The 22,431-nt window shown below is 31.4% G+C and overlaps 2 protein-coding genes across 4 annotated transcripts; one reads left to right on the top strand and one right to left on the bottom strand.

The window, feature by feature from the left end:
• The first annotated feature begins 545 nt into the window (after nucleotides 1-545).
• LOC100256437 (uncharacterized) lies at nucleotides 546-5,154 on the top strand. 3 transcript variants are annotated; one of them, XM_010663116.3, is made up of 4 exons: nucleotides 546-2,022; nucleotides 3,684-3,945; nucleotides 4,250-4,347; nucleotides 4,526-4,639. In XM_010663116.3, the coding sequence occupies exons 1-3, from the start codon at nucleotides 980-982 to the stop codon at nucleotides 4,301-4,303; spliced, it is 1,359 nt and encodes a 452-aa protein (XP_010661418.1). In that variant the 5' UTR covers nucleotides 546-979; the 3' UTR covers nucleotides 4,304-4,347; nucleotides 4,526-4,639. The 3 variants fall into 3 exon arrangements, with proteins under 3 accessions (XP_010661418.1, XP_002269500.1, XP_059599130.1); XM_002269464.5 differs by lacking the exon at nucleotides 4,250-4,347 and having other exon boundaries at nucleotides 4,526-5,154; XM_059743147.1 differs by having other exon boundaries at nucleotides 4,250-5,154.
• A 1,663-nt stretch (nucleotides 5,155-6,817) lies between these two features.
• LOC100244425 (large ribosomal subunit protein eL43) lies at nucleotides 6,818-9,855 on the bottom strand. Its single transcript, XM_002268614.4, has 5 exons — nucleotides 9,672-9,855; nucleotides 8,434-8,473; nucleotides 7,379-7,467; nucleotides 7,184-7,266; nucleotides 6,818-7,099 (listed from the first exon to the last, which is right to left on the bottom strand). Exons 1-5 carry the CDS (start codon nucleotides 9,672-9,674, stop codon nucleotides 7,036-7,038), a joined length of 279 nt encoding a protein of 92 aa, XP_002268650.1. The 5' UTR covers nucleotides 9,675-9,855; the 3' UTR covers nucleotides 6,818-7,035.
• Nucleotides 9,856-22,431: the final 12,576 nt, after the last annotated feature.

Raw genomic sequence — 22,431 nt, 5'->3', positions numbered from 1 at the left:
TGCAATAATTAGAAATGAGCATTGCTTAAAAATTGTCTCAAACAAAGGCCACATCATGACATAATCATTGGTTGATGTTGAGCTAAGACGAAAGGTCAAGCTAGCTTCAAGCATTGTTCCATAGTCCAAGCATAATAAGTATTTCATTAAGGAATATTGTTGGATTAAAAAAAAGGAATATAAATATACTTCATGATCAAAGATTAAGAATCTCTTAAAAATCTTATGCAACAATCAGATCATGATATAATAATTACTTATTGCTTAGCTTTTTTCTTTTTTTCTTTTTTTTTTTTTAAAAAAAAGAGAAATTAAACATCATTTTTCACTTCTCGACAACTCTCACTCTACCATTAGTTAAAAATATTTCAAACTCTAAAACAATGGTTGCATAACGTAATCGTTAGAAAAGGCTTAAGACCTGGAGCTAACCTTGAGCAATCATAACCATCATCTAACTGAACTCTAAGTAACTAGAATACTTTCCAACCAATCTCGAGCAACCATAACCACCTTCTCACAAACACTAACTTGATACATATGTAAATTTTTCATATTTTAATTATTTATTTATTTATTCACAAAATATAAGATGTTGAGGGTAGCATTTCCTCTAAAATAATGATAATAATGATAAGGGCAAAAGGATGGAAAAAGAGAATGGCATATGGGTAATAAGAAAGAGATGAAAGGGTAAATAAAGAAAGAAAGGAGGAATACAAATCCCTAGTAGTGACGTGGGGCATAGGCCGGCCATGTCTGGGTTTCAAAATTGCTCTCTCCGCAGGAGCCATCAACTCTACGCATAGACCGCTTTATAAGAAGGAAAATTTCAAGACATCGCCAACAAAGTGTTTGACAGAGAAAGAAACGGCAAATCCACAACCAAACACACACAGAGGATTACCTCATAGCCCATAGCCTCATTCAAACTGGAGACAAAGTGGGAGAGAAATTCAAGTTTTCTTGCCTTTGTGTAATGCATCATAAGAAATCCGAAGTTCAGATCGGAAAAGAAAGCAGCGGCGTCTCTTCCGATTACAATCGCACCCCTTTTCACACCTCTTCTTCTGAATCCAATGCCCCTCATTTTCTCTCCTCCCAGGATGACCCCGTCACTCCCACCCCTTCCACTACGCCCATTCTCTCCACTCCCCACAAACGACCCCTCATGACCCACATCCCATCTCTCACCAAATCCCCAACCTTCGCCTCCGCTCTTCACAATTACCAAGCCTCCACAGCCCCACAATTCAATTCCCATTTCCCCGCAACCCCACAATTCAATTCCCATTTCTCTTCCCTCTTTTCCATCTCTCCCTCTCTGAAGACAATCGCTGTCCGCCTCTTCCACCGCCTTCGTCGTTTTCGGGTTCATTTTCGCTTTATTCTCCTCCTCACTCTGCCTTTTTTCTGGCTTCTGGTTTCCCACCCGACTCACTCGTATTTCCTTGACTTCTTCTCCGCGTTCTTCTTCTCCGCGGCGCTTCTCTTCTCGCTCAATCTCGCACTCCCTCGCCTGCCCTCGATACGTCTGTTCTTAGCCCGATCGTTTCCAATTAAGCTCGTTTCGGGGTGTGCTATATCGAGGCCAGCTTTGCCGGTGTTTTGGTCAATTGGGTCCAGGCCGAAACCTGAAAAGAAGGCGAATTCAGGGTGTTGTGTTGAGGTTTACAATAATGGGGATGTGTATGAAGGGGAGTTACATAAGGGTAAGTGTTTAGGCAGTGGAGTTTATTACTATTACATGAGCGGGAGGTATGAGGGGGATTGGGTTGATGGCAAGTATGATGGTTATGGGGTGGAGACTTGGGCGAGGGGAAGCCGGTACCGCGGTCAGTATAGGCAGGGTCTCAGGAATGGGTTTGGAGTGTATAGATTTTATACTGGTGATGTATATGCTGGGCAATGGTCGAATGGGCAAAGTCATGGGTGTGGAACCCATACTTGTGAAGACGGTAGTCGATATGTGGGGGAATTCAAGTGGGGTGTTAAGCACGGCCATGGCCACTATCATTTTAGGTAATTTTGTTGCAGAGGTGGTTTCATTGGGTTTCTTGGTTTAATAGGACTTACTGGTTTATTGATATTTGATGCTTTTGGTTTTGAAATTTTATGCTTCTAAATAAGCTTCATGCATAGGATTTGAGTTTTAGGTGTTAATTTTGGATTTTGTTATGTTTGGTGTTTGAGTATAGGCTTGAAGGCTGTTGGATTTTTGCTTGGTCCTTTTTACTCTTGAATGTGAATGGTTTTATTCATGTTGTTGGACTCATCATGTGCTTGAATTTGCATATATTGAATTGGCTCTTCAGAATTTGTTGTTATTTTCCTTATGCCATGGTTTGGAGGTTGTAACGAATGCTTATTGCAAGCAATTAAACATCTAGATGATGACTTTGTTTGGTTGGCTAGGTGCTAACCTTGGCGAGTAGGTAGTTTGCTCTAAGCTTGTGCATGTTATATGTCATTTGTCTTGCATAATCATTGCTGAATTGGCCAATGATTCTGCACTTCTGTTATGTATGGTGAAAACACTAATGAGAGCTTTTGAATAAGAAATTCTGTATCTAATAAATATTTTTGTGAAAAAGCATAGGTACTGGCAGGGTAGAAGACAAGAATTAGTTGGTTTTGACATCAAGCAATATATGACACAAGTGCAGAATAAGGATGGTGCAGAGAGAAGGAAAACGACTAATCTGTGTGATATGCTCGGAGAGGTTATTGGTGCATCTTAGCAATAACGAATGGCGACAAAAAATGAAACCGATGAGTCCATACAATATTGTGGAGAGGATATTCATACTCCTTACATTAAGAATTTTAGTGACAGGTGATAATGGGAGGGAAGGCGACTAATTCTCACGAATGAATGCTGCCAAAAAAGGGAAAACGACTAATTCTCAGAGTTTATGGGGATGGTGGACTTGATACTCTCCCCCTTGTATATCAAGACTTGGGAGATTCTTCCACTTATATTAAGCATTAAAGCTTAGTCGCTTCCCAAAATGAGATCAACAAAATCACAGCATAATAAGAATTTAAGACATAGGGGAGGGAGGGAGGGCAGTAATGAATAGAACCTGAAAAGAAAGTCCCACATAAGTGCAATATAACGACTTCAAAGATTTTTTTACTTATTAAAAATTTAAAACTTGAATCTAAGATGTGGGAAATTTTTGTGGATCTCCTTTACTAGTTATTTTCTTATAAGCAGACTGTTTGATAAGAATTGGATGGGATGCCATCTCCATATTATTTTTATGTGCTCCTACCCTATCGAGGATTATGTTTCTCTCAAGTAAATGGGTGCGACTCACTTTGTAAATATCCTTTTGGCCTTCCATTGGCATTGTAGACCCTCCAATTTGCACCTTGTGTGTGTGAACAACCAAATTGTGTGATTCTAAAGCTTGATCCTTTTTTTAACTCAATCTATGAAACCAAGTTCATCTACCTTGACTTCCTCGTACAAAATGGAACTGAATCTTCTTGATATAGACACTGCAGTTTATTTACAACTATAGCAATTTGGTTGTCTGATGCAGTGAAAATATGTCTGTTGTGGGCCTTGTGGCATTAAATGCTTTCTCTCATGTTGCTTCTAAGAAAAATGCATTGCCATATGTAAATTCAATTCAACCTGCTTGGTTACTAACTTATCTATATATTATATCCAGAAATGGGGACACATATGCTGGAGAATACTTTGCAGACAAGATGCATGGGTTTGGAATTTATAATTTTGCCAATGGTCATCGGTATGAGGGAGCCTGGCATGAAGGTAGAAGGCAAGGGCTTGGAATGTACACCTTTAGAAATGGAGAGACTCAATCTGGGCACTGGCAAAATGGGATTCTTGACATCCCAAGCACTCAAAGCACAACCTATCCTGTATCTCCTATTGCTGTTTATCATTCCAAAGTACTCAATGTTGTTCAGGTACCTCTAGATTTCCTGCCTAAATTTCTATAGAATGGTGCTTTCCAAGTCTTATTACATGATATTTCCATCTTGCCTTATCAGAACAATTTTTTATAAGAGTGCATGGCTTTAGAGTTGCAATCTTCAAATTTGAGTTTTTTGGCCTACATTAGTTATTTATAATGCAGGGTGTAACTGCTCCGTTTGCCATGCTTATTCTTTTACTCATCTTTTTTAAGGGGTATCATCACCTGAATTTGTATTCTCATCAATTTCTTTCTTTTCTAAACATGTGTTATCACCTGAATTTATGTGGCTGAAGTGGAAAATCTGCAACAACCATACTTTTCTGGTTGCCAATAATCCTTGGTTTTGACAGAGTACAATCTTGTGGTTCTTGCAACTTATCTTAAAGATAAAGTGAAGTACCTCTTTTCTGGGTTTTTTTTCTTCTGGTGAAACTCCCCTGGGAAATTTCCATTCTAATGATATGGTGTTTTTTCTTTTATTTTTTCCATTTAATTTTATCTGCAAACCCCAACAAATGAACTGATGCAGAATAGTGGAAGCTAAGCTTTATTTTGTTATTGGGTATCAGGAAGCACGCCGAGCAGCAGAGAAGGCCTATGATGTGACGAAGGTGGATGAAAGGGTGAACAGGGCAGTAGCAGCAGCTAACAGGGCAGCTAATGCAGCAAGAGTAGCAGCAATAAAGGCCGTCCAAAAGCAGATACATCAGAATAGTAACAATAACAATATCCCAATTCCAATGGTGTAATATCGTGGATAGCAACTTACTTAACTCTACAAAACTGAGACTTCTACGTCCCAAAACAGCAGCAAGAGGAGGACGGATGATGTGATTTTCCCTCCCAAGTTGCATTCTGTCCTTTACTTTTTGATCGTCACTTTTGAAATCTCCCATCTTTACTCCAGAGGATATAATCCAAGGTGCATACTTGGAACCCATTTCTAGAAGGGGAAATGATGGATGAATCAAGGAGAGGATCAGTCTTCCTTTTTGGTACAGCATCGTATATATATAAATATATGATAGAGAGACATGACACCCATAAGTTTATTAATTTTGTTCTTTTTTCCTTTCGCTATTGTAAAGCTTAGCTAGTTGTATTATAAGTGCTGGTGCCTAGTGAGAACTTGACCCAGCCAGTGTTGTATAAGTCATGGTCTTGATAAATGGAACTACTATAACATTTGAACATTGTACCACTGGAGAGCAGGCTACTTTTGTTTCTCATTTTCTTTCCCCTCCTTGGTGGTTGTGTTGTTGGATGATTGTGACTTGGGTTTTGGGGGAGAAGTATTGGTGGAAGGTGGAAGGTGGAACTTGTGGGGGTAGAGTTACCAATTTCAGTTGTTCATTTCATTTCCTCTACTTAAATCTACCTTTCCCTTTATCACTTACATATAATCCATAGTTTGGGCTTTCCCCGAATACTTAAAACAATTTCAATTAAGGCATGTTTGGTACGCAGGAACAAGGAGTGAGAGTAGGCATTTCATTCATTTTCTCTTTTATTCCCATATTTAGGTAACTTAAATAATAATGGAAATGGAATCAAAATAATTTCGATTCATCCCAACTAAAAAGTATTTTGATTTTCTAGTATAATTTTTTAGGTAGGTTCTTTTAAAAATAATTTTTATTTTGATTTAAAAAAATACAAATTGTAAATTTAGTTTATATAATGTAAACTAAATTTAATTCATGGTTTATGAAAAACAAAAACAATTTTTTTAATTATAAATAAATTATAAATAAATATTTTTTTATAAATATTATAAAAATATAGATATTAACATTAATTGATTTATTTTATTAAAAATAAATAATAATAATAATTCAAAATTAATAATTTATATTTTTATAAATATTATAAAAATATTGATATTAAAATCTTATAAAATCATAATTATTTTATTTTTAAAAAAATAAAGAATAATTATTCAAAATTAATAATTGCTAATACTATTCTATTTTAAATTAATATAAAAGCAAATATAATTTAATATTTTTAAGGTATAAATGAGTTATAAAAATTTATTATATACATACATTTATTATTCAATTACAAAGATGACATTCTAAATTATTTTATTTTATTTTTATTTTCAAAACATTTTTAAAAATTACAAGATTTATTAAATAATTTAAAGCATTATACATATATGTTTTTCTTTAATTATTAAAGTTATTAATAAGTTGAATACAAAGTTTCACTTGATTTGAAATTTATTTTCTCTAAAAAAAAATGGGAAGAATAATAATTTTTTTTTTTTTTTTAAAGATTGTTTCTAAAGAACAATCAAATAGTGGTATAAATTTTTAATAACCTACAAGCTGTGAGAATTTTGGGGAAAATTTTGGGGAATGAGGAAGGAATCAGTTTGTAATTGGGTTGAAGTCAATTGAAAAAACAATTTAGGATTATTGTTTTTGATGATTAGGATGAATTGAATTCAACTCACAAGCCATGACACAAGTGAATGGGGACCTCTCCACAAAGATCTTCACATTTAAGATTATAGTTTTACTTCAGGGCTTATAAACACAAATTTAACTCCCCAATGACACCCAGAAATGGCAAGTAAATGAGAATAGAAATGAAAAAAATTGATGAAAATATGATAAAAATTCAGATAAACAACAATACAATATAGTAAATTTTTTATACATATTAATATTATGAAAAATATTCCAAACAGATTAATGAATAAGAACATAAGTCGTAGTGGGAATGAGAATGCAGAATAATATCCTTCCCCTGCATAAAGATAATGAGCAGCTTAAATTGGACCTGGTAAAAGTAGGCTATCCTAGATATAACCTACATACATACAAACATGCCAAATCAGAAAAACCAAAGACTGAACTGGTAAACAATCTTAAGATAGCCATGAAAATCCTCTCAACAACGTACACCAGTTTCATTTGTTTCAATAACCCGAACCCACGAGTCTAACCAAATGTCAAAATTCAAAACAGAAAAATTCTTCTTGGAGTTAAACCCATTTAGCACCAAGAATTACACTCAGATCAGATCTACATACTAAAAAAAACATGCAAGTAAAATATATCTGGCAATTTCAGCTCTCAGTCTGCTCCCGCAGCCTTCGGATGGTGCTCCTAACAGTAACAGCACTGGCAGTGCTGTCAAAAACACAATAACTGTGATTAGAAATATATAAAATGGACGAGTATTGAAGTAGAATATCCAACAAATATTATCCTCACTTCAATGTGTAAGCACCGCCTGCTTTAACTTTGCCACAGTCCTTGCATGCCCAAATTCCCACAGCCTTCCTCTTCACTGCATACTGCAATATTTCACCTTTGATTGTTAGAATATTATTAAGAGCATAAAAGCAGGATTCTCCAAAAACAAATACACAACACAACTAGAATCGACACATTAGATGGGGAAAATACCTTCCCACAGAACTCGCAGAAGTATTTGCTGTGCTGACTAACTTCCATCTTCTTAATCTGCTTCCGCAGACTAGCCCCATATCGGGTTCCTGAAATATCATAAGAAAAGAAGAAAGCAATGTCATTCACCTATGATGGGACAGTCTACGCAGCATCTAAGACCTTTCCTATTTCAACACAAAATTCCTGTACACAAATCATCCTCCAGGAAATATGAAACAACTAAATGCCATAAACCAAACAAACCAGATTGATTATAAGTTCGTGGCTAGCTTCTTTGTAGAGCAAAGCCCAAGGACCCAAACCAGACAACTTCTAGTTTATGAATTTAATCCAGGACTTACATTACCCTCCATTTTCACCAGGTAAACTTTGCTCTCCATTTGGTTGAGGGAAGGGATGGAAAAGAAACTTTTGTATTTCCTCAGCATTAAGTTGCTTGTAGGAGATAAATAAAGAGAAAAAGGTAAAACACAATGTAAAGTTCTTAATTTTTCCTCCTGTCCCACAAATCTCTCACAAAATGAGTTGGATTTGAAGGGAAAGAAGACGTTTAGGTAAATACAAAACTCTAGTGCAAGGTATAAATGCTACCCAAAGGCCAAGAATTTTTCTTTTCTTAATACATGCACAAAGAGTGAGCAAACAGCAATTTTCCTTTCCTTTCTTCTTCCTTCCCTTCCTTTCCCTATTGCATTTTTTTAATTTTCCATTCTCTGTAAGTAGTGGAACAAGAAGAGTCTTATGAACCAGTTTAGAAGCTTCAATCTAGCACAACAACTCTGCAATAATTAACATAGGCAGGCACTGCAGCTAGGTTTGAAAATTCCAAAGTATTGTTTACCATCATACTCCAAAATTTTGCTTTATGGGAAAAAAAACTATAGCAGTTATATAACAATTCTTAGTTGTGCATCCAAAGAATCTGCTCTATTACCCCTTCTGATATTTTCTTTTTTCCATTTTTTTTGGGTAGGCACCTTTTTATTCTCTTTTCCTTTGGTAATTTACATTTGCTAAATAACTCAACAAAATGAACAATTCTAAGAACATACCGTACTTCCCGACAATACCCGCCTTCTTGGTTCTCTTAGTCTGTATAAAATCAAAGAAAATAAAATCAACCAATGCTGAAAAAGACCACAAAAACTACAATACTTCATATGCGATAGATATCAATCAACACATTAGTACAATAAAAAAAAAAGCCAACTAGGAAAAAAAAGGAGCATTCTCTTGCCATCTTTTTTAACATAAAGATTAAAACTCCCAAAGAGAGAAATGCTTTCAATCTTGAATTGGATAATTTCCTAGGATAGTCACAAATATTTGTTTCACATAATAAAAAATGATTTGAAAAGTTATGGCAATCCTGACCAACAATAGTAGTATGCCTAAATATTATGATCAGGAAGGAGATAAATCCAAAGCTACATTAAAAATATGTTTGGGAAAGAGAAAAGATTGACTAAGCTTCCAGTCAAGTTTCTGAATATATATAGGGAACACATGAAAGGTTGATGCATCAATCTTAACGAATTAGAAGACAAAAAATGCACACCTCTCTCCTCTCATGAAATAGGAATTTAAAAAAAAACAAAACAAAACTAATTTAGCTCTAAGCAAGAGTGAATATTTTTTTCTTTTTTTTTTTTTGGGGGGGGGGAGGAGATATGAACCATAAATCTATGGAGAAACATATCCAGAATAGTTAGTAGCAAAACATGAATTCCAATCTTTGGCCTAAGTCATAAATTGCAACATAAATTGACAATAAACTATTAAGATATCTTATCAACAATATCATAAAGGTGAATCTTAACAAGGGTCATCATTAAATTACATAATTGAACAATTTAACTGACTCTAAGCACAGATTTGATAAAATTGCTTAGAACCGTATCTGCATTACAGTCTCCATATTTTTCTAGAGAATCAACCGAACATCCTCTCACTCTCACTACAAATTATTTTGGGGGGGCCCGTGTTAAACAAGCCTGTTTGGCAGCCGAGAAAAATGCAGGAAAGGAAACAAAGTAAACACAACGGCAGCGCTTCCATTTTTGTTCTTTCTCGATTTTCTAAGAAAAAACAAAACCCAATAAACGAAAATATATGAATAAAAAAAATCATAGCTTCAAACAAGCCAATGAAATAAAAATCATCACTTTATTTCAAGATCCATGGACGAGACCTTGGAATCAACAACAAAACCATAATGAAAATTAAAGAAAATGATGAAAACCCATAGTGTAAAGGTAGAAATCAACAGAATTCTAGAGAGAGAAGGTACCATTTTCGGGTAGCTTAAAGAAGGAAGCTGAGAGAGGAACAAGGCAGAGGAAGCACAAACCCTAAAAATCACGGCCTCCAGGATTTTATAGTAAGCGAAAATGGAGTGTTGCCCTAGAGCCCAAGGGGCTATGAGTTGGGCCGGGTTTGTAACGGGCTTGTGTGATGTGGGTCATCATGCTCGGGTGAATGGGCCCAACTGAGTTTGATGTGATCATGTGAAAGAACTGAATAAATATATTGTACAAAAAATGTATATTTTCACATCCACTTTAAAACATGAATCCTATAAAAAAAAATTAATATACCTAAAATACTCTCTTTATTATTCTCTTCATATCTATCTTCTTCTTTTTTCTCTCGGAAAAAAAAAAAAGAAATAATATTAATTTTGTGGTATTCGAATAAGTCTAAACCTACGAAGTCAAACATCAAAAACATAATTCCAGATGCTCTTAAAGATGCTCAAAAAATATAGATAATCTGTCACACCCTATATTTAACCACAAGGGTATTTTAGTCATTTTATTAATAACCATTTCTACCCTTAAAAAAAAATAATTGAGTGGATGTGTAAAAATATTTGGTGGATGCAAGTATAAACATACATATTCAACCCTTAAACTATACTTCTTTGTCATTCAATTAATGCTAGTCCATTTTAGTATTGACACGACATTAATTGTTAAGGGTAGTTAGGGTATGTTTCCAATTTTTTTTGAAAACCTTTTCAAGTGAATATATGTGAAGGTCACATGTCCCAAATTAGGGCACTAAGCTATCACAAAATTGCAAATTTCAGTTAGGGTTTGAATTTTGCATAACATTTGCTATAAATAAGGTTGAAGATCATGGGGAGAAAACTTGCAACAATGGATCAAGATACATGAAATTTTCAATTCAAACCAAAATATGGTTCGTGTTTGTTGGGAATGGATAAATTGGGGATTTCACTAAGAGTTTCATTTTTTCCATTATTTTTTGTTATATGTTTGTTGTTGAATCTTTAAATTTTTTTTGTATATATAATAAGAAATGGTATACATGTAATTGAAAGGTATGTTTGTTTTTTCTTTATTTGTTTGATTTGATGTAAGTTTAATCTTTTTTTTTTTAATGAACAACATGGTATTGCATTTCTAAACGAGAAAAAAAAATGTTTATTAATTTGTTTGATATGGAGAAAAAAAAAAGTAGTATAGGAATACTTAGGTTGAGTATAATTTTTTATTTTTTGTAAAGGAAGAACGAGGCTCCCCATGTTGATATCGAAAGAACAAAAAAGCAATCCCGGCAAAGTCTTATAAGATTACATTTAAGAATTTGTTTTGATAGTGATTTTAAAAAGTGTTTTTAATCTTAAAAAAATGTTTTTGAAAAATAATTAGGCGTTTGATAAAATTTAAAAAACAATTTAAAAATATGAAAAATCACTTATATTATTGAAAAATTACTTGTAGCATTTTCTAGAGAAACACTTGACAAGTAATTATCAATGTTTTCAAAATCAGACTAGTCAACGAATAGGAAAAGTTACTGGTTCATAGTTTAGTGGTCGGACTGATGGTTGAACTGTGGTTAAATTGGTGACATCATAAATATATCATTTATATTTTATTAAAATTAAATTTTTTTTTTAAATATCAATAATATTTATTTTTTCATCTTTTATATAAATATATTAATATTTTAAAGTTTATTAAATAAAACATATATAATATTACATATAGAAAATGGAAGTGTTTAAAAAAAATATTAGATATTTGAGATTATTTTATTATATTTTTTACAACCCTTAGCACAAACCATTGGTGCAACCATGCTCACCTTGAACCCTTGGTCCAAGGTTCAAGCCCCAGGGCTATGAACTGTGCATATGTAAATGTTGATTGTTTTATGTTAGACTTGTTGTGTCCCACATCGGAAAAGCAAGAGCATAAAAATACCTTTAAAAACCTCATTTAGTTGCTTGCATCTCAATTGGTTGTTGCCCATCGTGGGTTGGCCCGTGAAAAGGGGTGGACTAGGGTCCGGGCGATGGTTCAACCAGTTGAATCGGTCGGTCCAGTCCGGTTTTTAAAATAGTGGTAATTATCCTAAAACACCTTGAGTGGAAACACTCTTAAAACTTATAAGTTATGGTCTAAAAGTGTATTAAAAAATTGCATTATGTAGTGGTACCCTATGCAAGTGGTGTGTTGTCTTTTATACCCCAAACATTATGGCTACTAGAGGGGTTGATTATGCCTTTTCTTTTCTTTTTTTTCTTTTTAACTCCATGTGCATTTTATTAATGTTGGTTAAGCATGCATATTGCTTTGTTGCAGATAAACATAAAAAACAAAAAATAAAATAAATAAATAAAAACAACATCATAGTGGGAAGTTTATTGGTTGTAGTAAAAAAACATGTGGGTGGCATGGTTGAATATTATGATTGGTAAGAGGTGGATTACATGTCATCGATAGAACTTGATTACATTAAAGAGAATTTAGGGTACAATGAACCAATTGACTATGTTTATAGGGTACTAGCAACTAATGATAATCGTGGGCTTAGACCCATGGTGATTGCTAGTGATATAATGACTATGATTGCTTATTTCCCTACAAATAGGGTGATTGATTTATTTTGCACACACAAACCCTACATTTAAGTTTCATGAGGGCTAATAATCTACTATATAAATTGATTAAAAAGGGAATGATCAAGATGGCATAGTATTAAAAGAAGTTTATTGTTGGAGTAGTTGAAATAGAAAAGGAAGACAGTGATGGCAGGGCAAATTTAGACTTCGTGGACAATGACTATGACTAATCACATTGAAAGTTAGAAGATCCGGTAGGGTAACACTTAGAAGGAGGCATATAGGTGTTTAACCTCTTTCTTAGCCTAATAATTGATTATTTTTTAATCCTAGAAGATTTTTTTAAAATTTTTAAAAGTTTAAAAGCAAATAACATAAGAACACAAAGATTTTTTATATAGAAAACAACTCATACAACATGTAGATGTAAAAACCACGGGGTCAAAGACATCTAATCACAAATCTACAATTTGAAAATATAGTACATGGTTTTACTTGGCGAGTGCTCTCTCTAACTCTTACTCCCTAACACCTATATTGTATTTCACATTCGTGACGCAACATCACCTATGCTCCTAATGAATCTTACCTCATTGCCTAAAGGGATGCAAATCTCCTTCACAATCTGGTAGAAGCGAATATGAACATAGACACGTATTTTTCATTTGTGTCCCTACTCAATGACAAGACTGACTTTTTTAGTGAAAAACTTCTTTTTTGTAAAAAATGAAATTGTCACTTATTATTTTTATTTTTAAATGGAAAACAAAATAAAAAATAAAATCTTAAAAATGAGTCCTTATTTGAAAAACCTTGTCTTTGAAAACCAAATCCAAGTCCGGAGGTGAAGTTACCTATCAGGAAGGTACCATAAAATAACATCTCTCCAAGCCCTAAAACACATATCTACTAATTAAATTGAGGTAAATATGATAATTGATTTGTAAATCAGTGAATACCAAGAATCAAGAAATATATAACAAGTCATTAATAAAAGCATTATTATAAGTCACTCAAATAGGCCATGCATATCCAAAGAATCAATAATCAAGAAAAAGAAGGAGTGTATCTTAATAGCATGTTAAATGCATTCATTAAACAATAGAGTTAGTTCACAATTAATAATAATGAATATAAACAATTATGGTAAAATTCCACATCATACATACCATGAATCAACCATAATCAAAGATCAAAAGTGATAATAATGAATTCATTATACATACATCCACAAAACATACTTAAATGAAATATAAAAAAAATGGCATAATAACATAAAAAATATGTACCTAATATGTGTGATATGCCCTTAATATAAATCAAGATTAAAAGGATTCATACTTATAAAAAAAATTATTTAAAATGAACAAAATAATCAACAATAGGGCAAAAATGAAGTGTTCACAAAATAAATCGAAATGAAATATTTAAAGATAATATTTTATTGAAATAAAAATTAGACATCATCCTAAAAGTGTTTAAAATGTAACCCAAGTATCAAAATAATTTAATCAATCACCAATTGTTCCAAATTAAATCAAAATTTTCATTTCTCTTCAAAACATTCAACAACATGGTAGAACAAGGGAACATACAAAATAAATTGTGGAAAAATATTTAAAAATAGAATTTCACTATAAAAAAAATGACAATATTTTATATGTGTTTAGATTACAACTCAAAATGTAAAATCATTAAATCATGTCTAGTTTAATGCCAGATTTAATCATAAGCACATTAGTTAGAAATTGGGCAAATTTTAATAATATATCAAAATGAATTTATTTGACTAAACTAGAAGTATAATAAAATCAAGAAAAAAAAATTGTACAACACATTAAATATTTTTGTATTATAGGAAAAATATCAAAGTAATTAAATCACATGAGAAACGTATTTAAATTAAATCAAACTCCTCCTAACTACTGAATGGGGTCGATGTAGTAAGTGTAGGAAAAAGATTTTCTTCTCCCGTTTGGGTAACTGATTTTAAATAAAACAGGATTCTAAAATTAACTTCAAAAAGTTTATATTAAGGGAAAAATATCAAAACAAATTAAAGAGCTCATCAAATAATTTAATTTCACAAAACAAATTTAAGTATCCAAAACAAAATGAAAAATGAACCTATTGAAAGATTAGTTTATATCTCTTAATTAAAAAAGATTTTAGACTCAAACAAAATTCTATTAACACATTTAGGAAGTCTAAAATATCATACAATCCTAAGAAAAAATTTAAAAAGACTTTAAATAATCTTAATCAAGTTTTTCATTACAGAAGTTCAACAATTCAAACCAAATGGTAGAAAGATGTTTGCTCTTAAAGAATTTTAATGTAGGGATCTTACAATTCCCCGATTAAAGTCCATGAGATTATCCATGTTTCCTTAACCTCATGTGGACATGGACAAGCTCACGAAGGCAAGGAATTACTCATTTGATGTGGAAGTCTGAATTTATTTTATGTGTTTCAAAATCAAAATTCATTTGAAAACCAAAGTAAAAGTGCATATTGATTAAAATTGGTTGCATGTCTTTTGGAAATTGATTTTTCAACCTAAATGACCTAAAATGAACTACAAAGAGAAGTTTGAAGATTGATCTATTTAGAAAAATGTTTGAACATAATTTTAAAAGTATTAAAACACATGAAATATCAAACACAAGTAACTAGGAAAAAGTGTAAGTGTATGAAAGTGAACTTTCTAATGAACTAATATGAACTTCAAGTGACTTAAATATGGACCTAAAGTGTAGTTGTATACAAGACTAATTGTGACATAATTTATGTACCAAATCAAAAGCCAAAAAGTATCTTAAGCAAGTGTCTAATAAGCTAAACATGCGATCGTCTATAAGTTTTATGTGTGTAGATTGTGAGAAGTGAATTTACAAACATCAATTAACTAAAAACACAAAATCAAATAAACATAAATCACATTCTTATATTCATTTTAAAGCTAATTTTCATGTGTTTATCCAATGGCTTCAATCAAGAGAGAATAATTTCAAAAGAAATTAAGTTTAATCTCAATTCTAATAGGTATAAATCAACATGAAATCAACCAATCATTCATCAATATAATCTACATGTCTTCAATAATCTATGTGGCCTATGCATCCATACCAACCAAATCTAATATATCTAAAAATTAAAAGAAAAGAATGAAGAAGATAAATGAAATGAAAACTAAAATAACATTCCACAACTTCCTTCAATATCTTTTTGAATATAATGTTGTCTTCGAATTCTTTAAGCTATGGTGTGAAACAAATACACAACTAGTGGTCTTCAATACGCAACTACATATTTCATGATTTCATGATTTCTTACACAGTTACATATTACTTGATTTCTTCTTGAATATTATTTGAAATTTCAACTATAAGCCTTCCATTACAAGGCCACTAATATTCTATGAATATCTTTGAATTTCCAGTCAAACATTCCATTATATGGCCACTTGAACAATTATTTTTCACTTGAAAATTGAACCATAAAACATCTCCATATACATAGCCACTAATATCATTTTCATATTATAAAATTCAACCTCTAAATTTCATATATCCAACCACCGAATACATGCATATTTCTATTGGAAATTCATCCTCATATCTCCTCATTAAAGCCACTAAAATCACTCTTTCATTCAATGAAATATTTCAGCCACTTAAATCACCATTGAACAACCACTTTATTCCTTCAGTCATCTTGGAAATTCAGTTGTAAAATCACCTCATACATAGTTATTTGATTATCTCATTTTCCTTGTAGATTCAACTATCAATCTCATTCATGCAACCATCGAATTCACATTATTCATCATAAAAAAATTAAGTCATGAACCTCGTTATAAAATTACTACCAAATTCACATTAATCATCATAAAAAATTCAACCATATAAAGCTATCAAAACATCATTAACTTCAACCGAATTTCAACCATGAGGTCTCCATTTTAAAGCTACTGAAATACCACTTATTTTTCATCGAATTTTAGCTATGAAATCTCTATTTTAAAGCTATCGAACATCATTTATTTTTTACTGAATTTCAACTATGAAATCTCCATATGGCGGCCACAATTCTCCACATCAAAAGACCACTACATAACTATACAATCTCAACCACTACATGGTTGCAGCTTCTTTCATGAAAGCCACGCTCCAAATTTCCTCTTTTCTCCACTTAAATTTCTTTCCAAGAATTTCCTCTTCAACCAAAAAAGTTCTCACACAAACCTCTTTTGCTCTCAAGTCTCTTGAAAATTTTCTAGAGATATCTTCTCTCAAATTTTTCAAAATTCCAAAAGTCTCTGTCTCAAAATTTCCTTTTTTTCTCTTACACTCTATTCTAGAATCTTCTATTTTTTGTTTTCCTCTCAATTTTCACTCAAAAATTTAAAATTCTTCTAAATAATTCTTACCCTCATGCCAAAAATATGAAGATCTCTCCATTTTCTAAAAAAATGACTTCTAAAAAATCCTAGATGCAAGAGACCACTCATTATTTTTGTAATTTCTTTTAAGTGAATCTCAAACTCTCACATACTCTTCACATTAGAGAACAATATGTACAAATTACACTCTAAAAATTAAAACTAATCTCATGCAAAAATAAAGTTAAAGCTAGTTCACATGCAATTTCAAAATTAAAATCAATCTCATACAATTAAAAAAATCCAAAATCAAAAATCAATTTCATACAATCACAAATAAAAAATCAAACATACAATAAAAAAAAAAAATCACTCATGCATTCCTAATAAAAAAAAAATCAAACGTGAAGGCAAAATTAAAATCATTATACACTAAAAAATTATTCATGCACTAAAAATGTTAAGAATCAATCACACATTCAAAATACCAAAAATTAATCACTAAAATTTAAGAATCGAGCATGTACAAAAAATATCAAAAATCAATCATGCACCTAAAATCATAACCAATCACATACTAAAACTCAAATATTAAGCCAAAACTCATCTAACTTAAAATCATGCATTCAAAATCAAAATGAAACCTAATGCACTAAAAACATAAACTAAACAAAAGGTCTTACAAGAAAAACATACTCCTAAACTAAATCTAGAAGGCATTGAAAAATTACACTAGGAATCCACATAATCTCTCCAAAATATATCTCCAAAAGAGGTTCAGAAACAATGATAAAATGAGTAATAGTGGACCACTAATGAAGCACAATAAGAGCTCAAAAATAAATCCTAAGTGTTCAATGAGAAAATATAGGATAAGAGAAGACAAATAGTAGTTAACATGTGCCAAGAGGACAAAATTGAGGGTTTACAACGAACTTCTTTAAGAGTTTAGGGAACGGGAAGACAAATCAAGTTTTCTCAATTATTTGCATCAAAAACTCAAAATCGTTTTTGACATGATATTTACAGGATATAAGCCTTAGTAGACTCAAATTAGAATTTCCAAAATAAAATTCAATTAAAATATGGAAAATAAAATGGTTGTGGAAATTTGATTCATTTCTCAAGCACTTGAGTGCTCTTTTCAGTGCTTAAACTCAATGAGATTTAAAAAAAAAAAAATTAAAACATCTTTTTAGCTCAATTTAAAACTTTGGTCTACACCATGCATTACTAAACATCAATTTGTCTTTCCAAAACTTTCTAAATTTATTTGTGTCATCTTGATTGATAAGTTAGTAACCTAAAATCTTCAATAAAGAGTAAGACACAATCTAGAAAAAAGGTCATAATGCTAGAATGAATGAAACAAAAATTTTAATCTTAAACTACCTATTCTAATATGTTAGAAAATTTTCGCTAATTCAACTTAAGGTAATCACTTTAGAGGGAGGGTGAATATGGTGATGGTCTTTTTTTGCAAAGTTAAATTATGTGAATACAATAGATAATTATATGCAAATATATAATAAAACAATATAAAGAGAATTGCATATATAGTAAAAAAGTAGGGAAGAGAAAATACAAACACAAGATTTTAATAGTGGTTCGACGCAACCTAACCTATGTATACTTTCATCTAATTTCAATCCCAAGCTTAATATTCCACTATTTCAAGGCTTCCAAACCAAGCCTTCAAGCAGTACAATTGGATTATGGTTTCAATTCACCCTCTTGAACTTTTGGTTCCAAGCACCCCTTACAATCTTCAAGAGAAATACCTTATTCTTGAATAACTTCTCAAGTGATACCCCACACTTGAGAATCCCTAAGTGATACCTCACACTTAGATTCTTCCTCTCAAGAATTTATAAATGAAGATGAGAAATAATATCACAAAACCCTAGTACAAAACTTTACAACTCAAAGATTCAAGAAAACTAGAATTGAAATGTGCACTAATGATATGCAAGTTTTAGAATAATGGATCACTCAAAAAACACTTTTCCAAAGATCAAATATATTCAAGAAAATGTTTAGTAAGGTTAAACTCTTGAAATTATGAAGATTAGAGCTTTTTTATAGAGGAAAAAAATCGAACTAGCTATTGAGAATTCGTTCGATCGAACTTTGGTTCGATCGGTTCACTAACTATTAGCATTTAATGCATAGCAGGTGACCGTTGAACCTCGACCAGTTGAGGTTCAACCTTGATTGGTTGAATAAGAATTTTGGAAAAGAGAGAAGGTTTCTGTACCCTTCGACCAGTTGAGCCGAACCAATCGATCGGTTCCTCATTCGATTCAACCAATTGAGTCCTTTTTGGCTCAACAACCATCTTTTTTAACTTAAAATCTTTTAAACAAGATTGGAAAGCATTGACATAAGGTTTTAGTTGAAAATATAAAATCATCCAATTTTAAAATATTTAAAACAAAATAACTCTTGGATAATTTTAGTGCATAAATAAAGAATATAATGTATGAAAAACCTAGTGCACCAACAACCTTACAAAGAGATCCTATGAAGTTTAAGTTCTTTTCCTTTTCATTGGTTTTTCTTTAGTTTGATCTTGTCTTTGTGATTGTCATTTTGAAAATCTTCTTACCTAATTACATTTGAAATATAATCATTAGTTTCAAACTTTGTTTTGTTATCATCAAAATCGAGATTAACCAAACATTGATTTCACATAATGTACCAACACAAAATAACTTGTGAGGAATGAACCTCATAAAGTAAGGGCAATTTGTAATAATGGGTGTCCCTAATTGATATATGCTTTCAAAATTGATAAAAACACCTACTTTCAAGTGAAAGCTTATAAGTTAACTTACAAATGTGGAATAGTAAAAATAATCACTTTGTAAATTTAAGGTAGTTGTCAAAAAAAAGTATATTAACCAATTTAAAGTAATCATAAATAGTCACTTAGTGAGTTCATGGCCAAGGTAAGGAAGGATTTTGTTGCCTAAGTTGAAGTTCTATAGACATATAAAATGCAAAAAATGTTAACAACAAATCAAAAGAAAAGATCTTGTTCAAAGAGAAAAAAACAACAACAACAATAAATAGGTCTAAACACAAAGCCAAAGAATACTTCACCTTACGGCCAAGAAGCCACCATAAGCATGAGACTCTCCCCACCAACTAGTAGCCAATTAAAGGCTACTATAAGTAATTTCATAAGAGCCTTAATTGATTGATTGCATTCATTACTTATGATATCTCAATGTACTAATGTATTGCATGTTTATATTTATTAAAAAAAATTGATAGTTTTTATTTATTCTTCAATATAAGATTAGAACTAAAATTTTATAATGAGATTCATGCTATTGTGGAGTGAATATTATGCTTAATTGAAGGTTCAAATGTGTCCAATATAATACCAAGAGAAACAACACAAATTCTAGTTTCTAGTTGTCTTTTATGTGTCTCATTATTTTATTGAATTTTAACTTCAATATTCACTCAGTGCATGTTTGGATAACTAAATTATCTTATTCTAATGTTATAATAAATTAGGTTGGCTTAAACGTCAACCTTGCAAAATGTATTTTGCAACCAAGAAAGGTTTGTTTTTTTCAATATGAGTTATACTTGTATAAGATCCAAAAACTCATAAAGACTTAAGAGAAAGAAACAATCAAATGTGATTACAATTATTGTTTAGAAACCAAGAAATTGGCTTCATTTCTTGATGTTGGAAAAGCAAGTTTCAAGAGGATTTTGAGTTGAAATTTAATTTTCCACACTTTGAGGATGTACTACCTATAAAGTCATGCCTAAGACATTTTCTTTATTTAAAAAAAAAATGAGTTTTCCATGTTGGATTGAACTTAATATGTTGAGCTCTATGTGAAAATTGCTCATAATTTGCTTGCATTTAGTATTAGGTTATGTATTAAGCATGGTATTATTAGTTATTGTGTCTTTCTTTAATATAATTGCTCAATTAGTTAACAATGCTAATGTGTTTGAGGATTCAAAAATGGTTATGATCGTTATTTTGTTGAATTTCAATTACAATAAAGAAAAATGTTTTAGCATATTGTCACTTCATATTACAGAACTCATATCTACTTATTGCTATTATATAAACCCTCACTTTAAACCCATTTCAATAACACATGGTTTGCACTTTGTATTAGACATAAAAAAAAAAAAATCTTACTTGAGCGATACATAAAAATCAAGCATATCCATAGCTTGTTTTCACTTTTATATAAATCTTCAATTTTGTTTTCTTTCATTCTCATCTTTTGTAGGTTGATGATGTGAATTGAGCTCTCACATAGTGATGATCAATCCATTGAAAATAGCAATAGTCACCATTATTCTACATTTGAAAAAGTTTTGTAGTCAAACTAAAAAAAAAACATATTAAAAATAAAAAAAGAGAGGTATATGTTATAAATCTTATAATTTTGTTATATATATAGAAAAAAACCAAATTAAAAGAAAAAAAAAAGAGGTATGTGTTATGAATCTTACAATTTGTCTATCATACACATAAAACCTTCTTTTCAAGGTTTGCATCTGTCCAAGAGGTGTCTTTTGATGTCCCGCATTGAATAAGGGAAAATGTTTATAGCATTATACATATATAGGTTCATTTTAATCTTGTATACATGTTTTAAACCCATGAAAGTCTTTCGGGCCCAAAGTGAATAATATCTACACAATTGGGAGTGAGTCATTATAAATGGTATCAAAACCGAATCTCAACCCTAATATAGAAGTTTGTTTAGTCCCATAATAGATATATGTCTATTGGACCATGCAATTTTGTTATACATGACTAAAACATTATTGTTGGTGCACGACCAACTATTACGAAACTCGGATAATTATCTTTACTCAACTGCTATGCGAACCTACAAAAAAGAAGTGGTTGAATGGTTAGTCTAGGCATGCCCCTCTGATAGCTAAGTTAGCTTGGGGAATTTTAAACAGAGTTTGTATGAATCAGCATGCATACCTTTTGTTTCAGGTGTTGTTACCTTTTTATAGCGAAAGGTCTTGTAACGTTGTTTGCGCCTTTATGATTGACATTTATTATTGCTTCAATGCACATTAATGCATAATGGCCAATTACTTAGTCATCAGAAACGACTAGTGACTGACATCATGAATGATTACTTGTCTTGAGTGGCGTATAATGGTTGCATTTATATCCTTGTTGCCCAGAGAGTAATTAAGGTCTTTGGTCGGGTTTTACATTGGACGAACAACGCCATTTGGTGAAGCCAAATGAATGTCAAGGCCCACAATTATGTTGTGATATTTCACATCGAATAGGAGAAAAAGTTTTTGGTATTATATATGTGTCGACTTTTCTTAATCTTGTGAACGCATTTTAAAGTTACAAGGGTCTTTTGGGCCTAAACAATATCTATATAGGAGAGAGTAAGTTGTTACATGTCTTGTTTATAAATCTTCTCATAGTGGCAATAAGTGGCTTGCATTTAAGTTTAAAAAATATTAAGAAGTAAAGAAGAAATGATGAAGTTGGGAGAAGATGTATATTACTTATTGATTTTGAGGGAAAATTAGTTTTGAGGGAAATTATGCTAATTTCCTATCGAATTAAACTTAGATGTCAAGTTAGTCAATAAAACACTGTATATAAAATTTATTTATTTATTTTTTTTAAATGGATATATAAAAAACAAGTTAAAAACATTCTAATTTTTTAAATAAACTTTTGTTCTAGAAAAAAAAATTATAGAACCACGTTTTAAAAACTATTCTCAAAAACTTTTTTTTTAAAACTAATCTTTGAAA

This window comes from Vitis vinifera, chromosome 15 (assembly GCF_030704535.1).
Source record: "Vitis vinifera cultivar Pinot Noir 40024 chromosome 15, ASM3070453v1".
Classification (NCBI taxonomy): domain Eukaryota; kingdom Viridiplantae; phylum Streptophyta; class Magnoliopsida; order Vitales; family Vitaceae; genus Vitis; species Vitis vinifera.
Note: the sequence above shows the minus strand (reverse complement) of the source record. Positions and strands in the feature narration are given on the sequence as shown.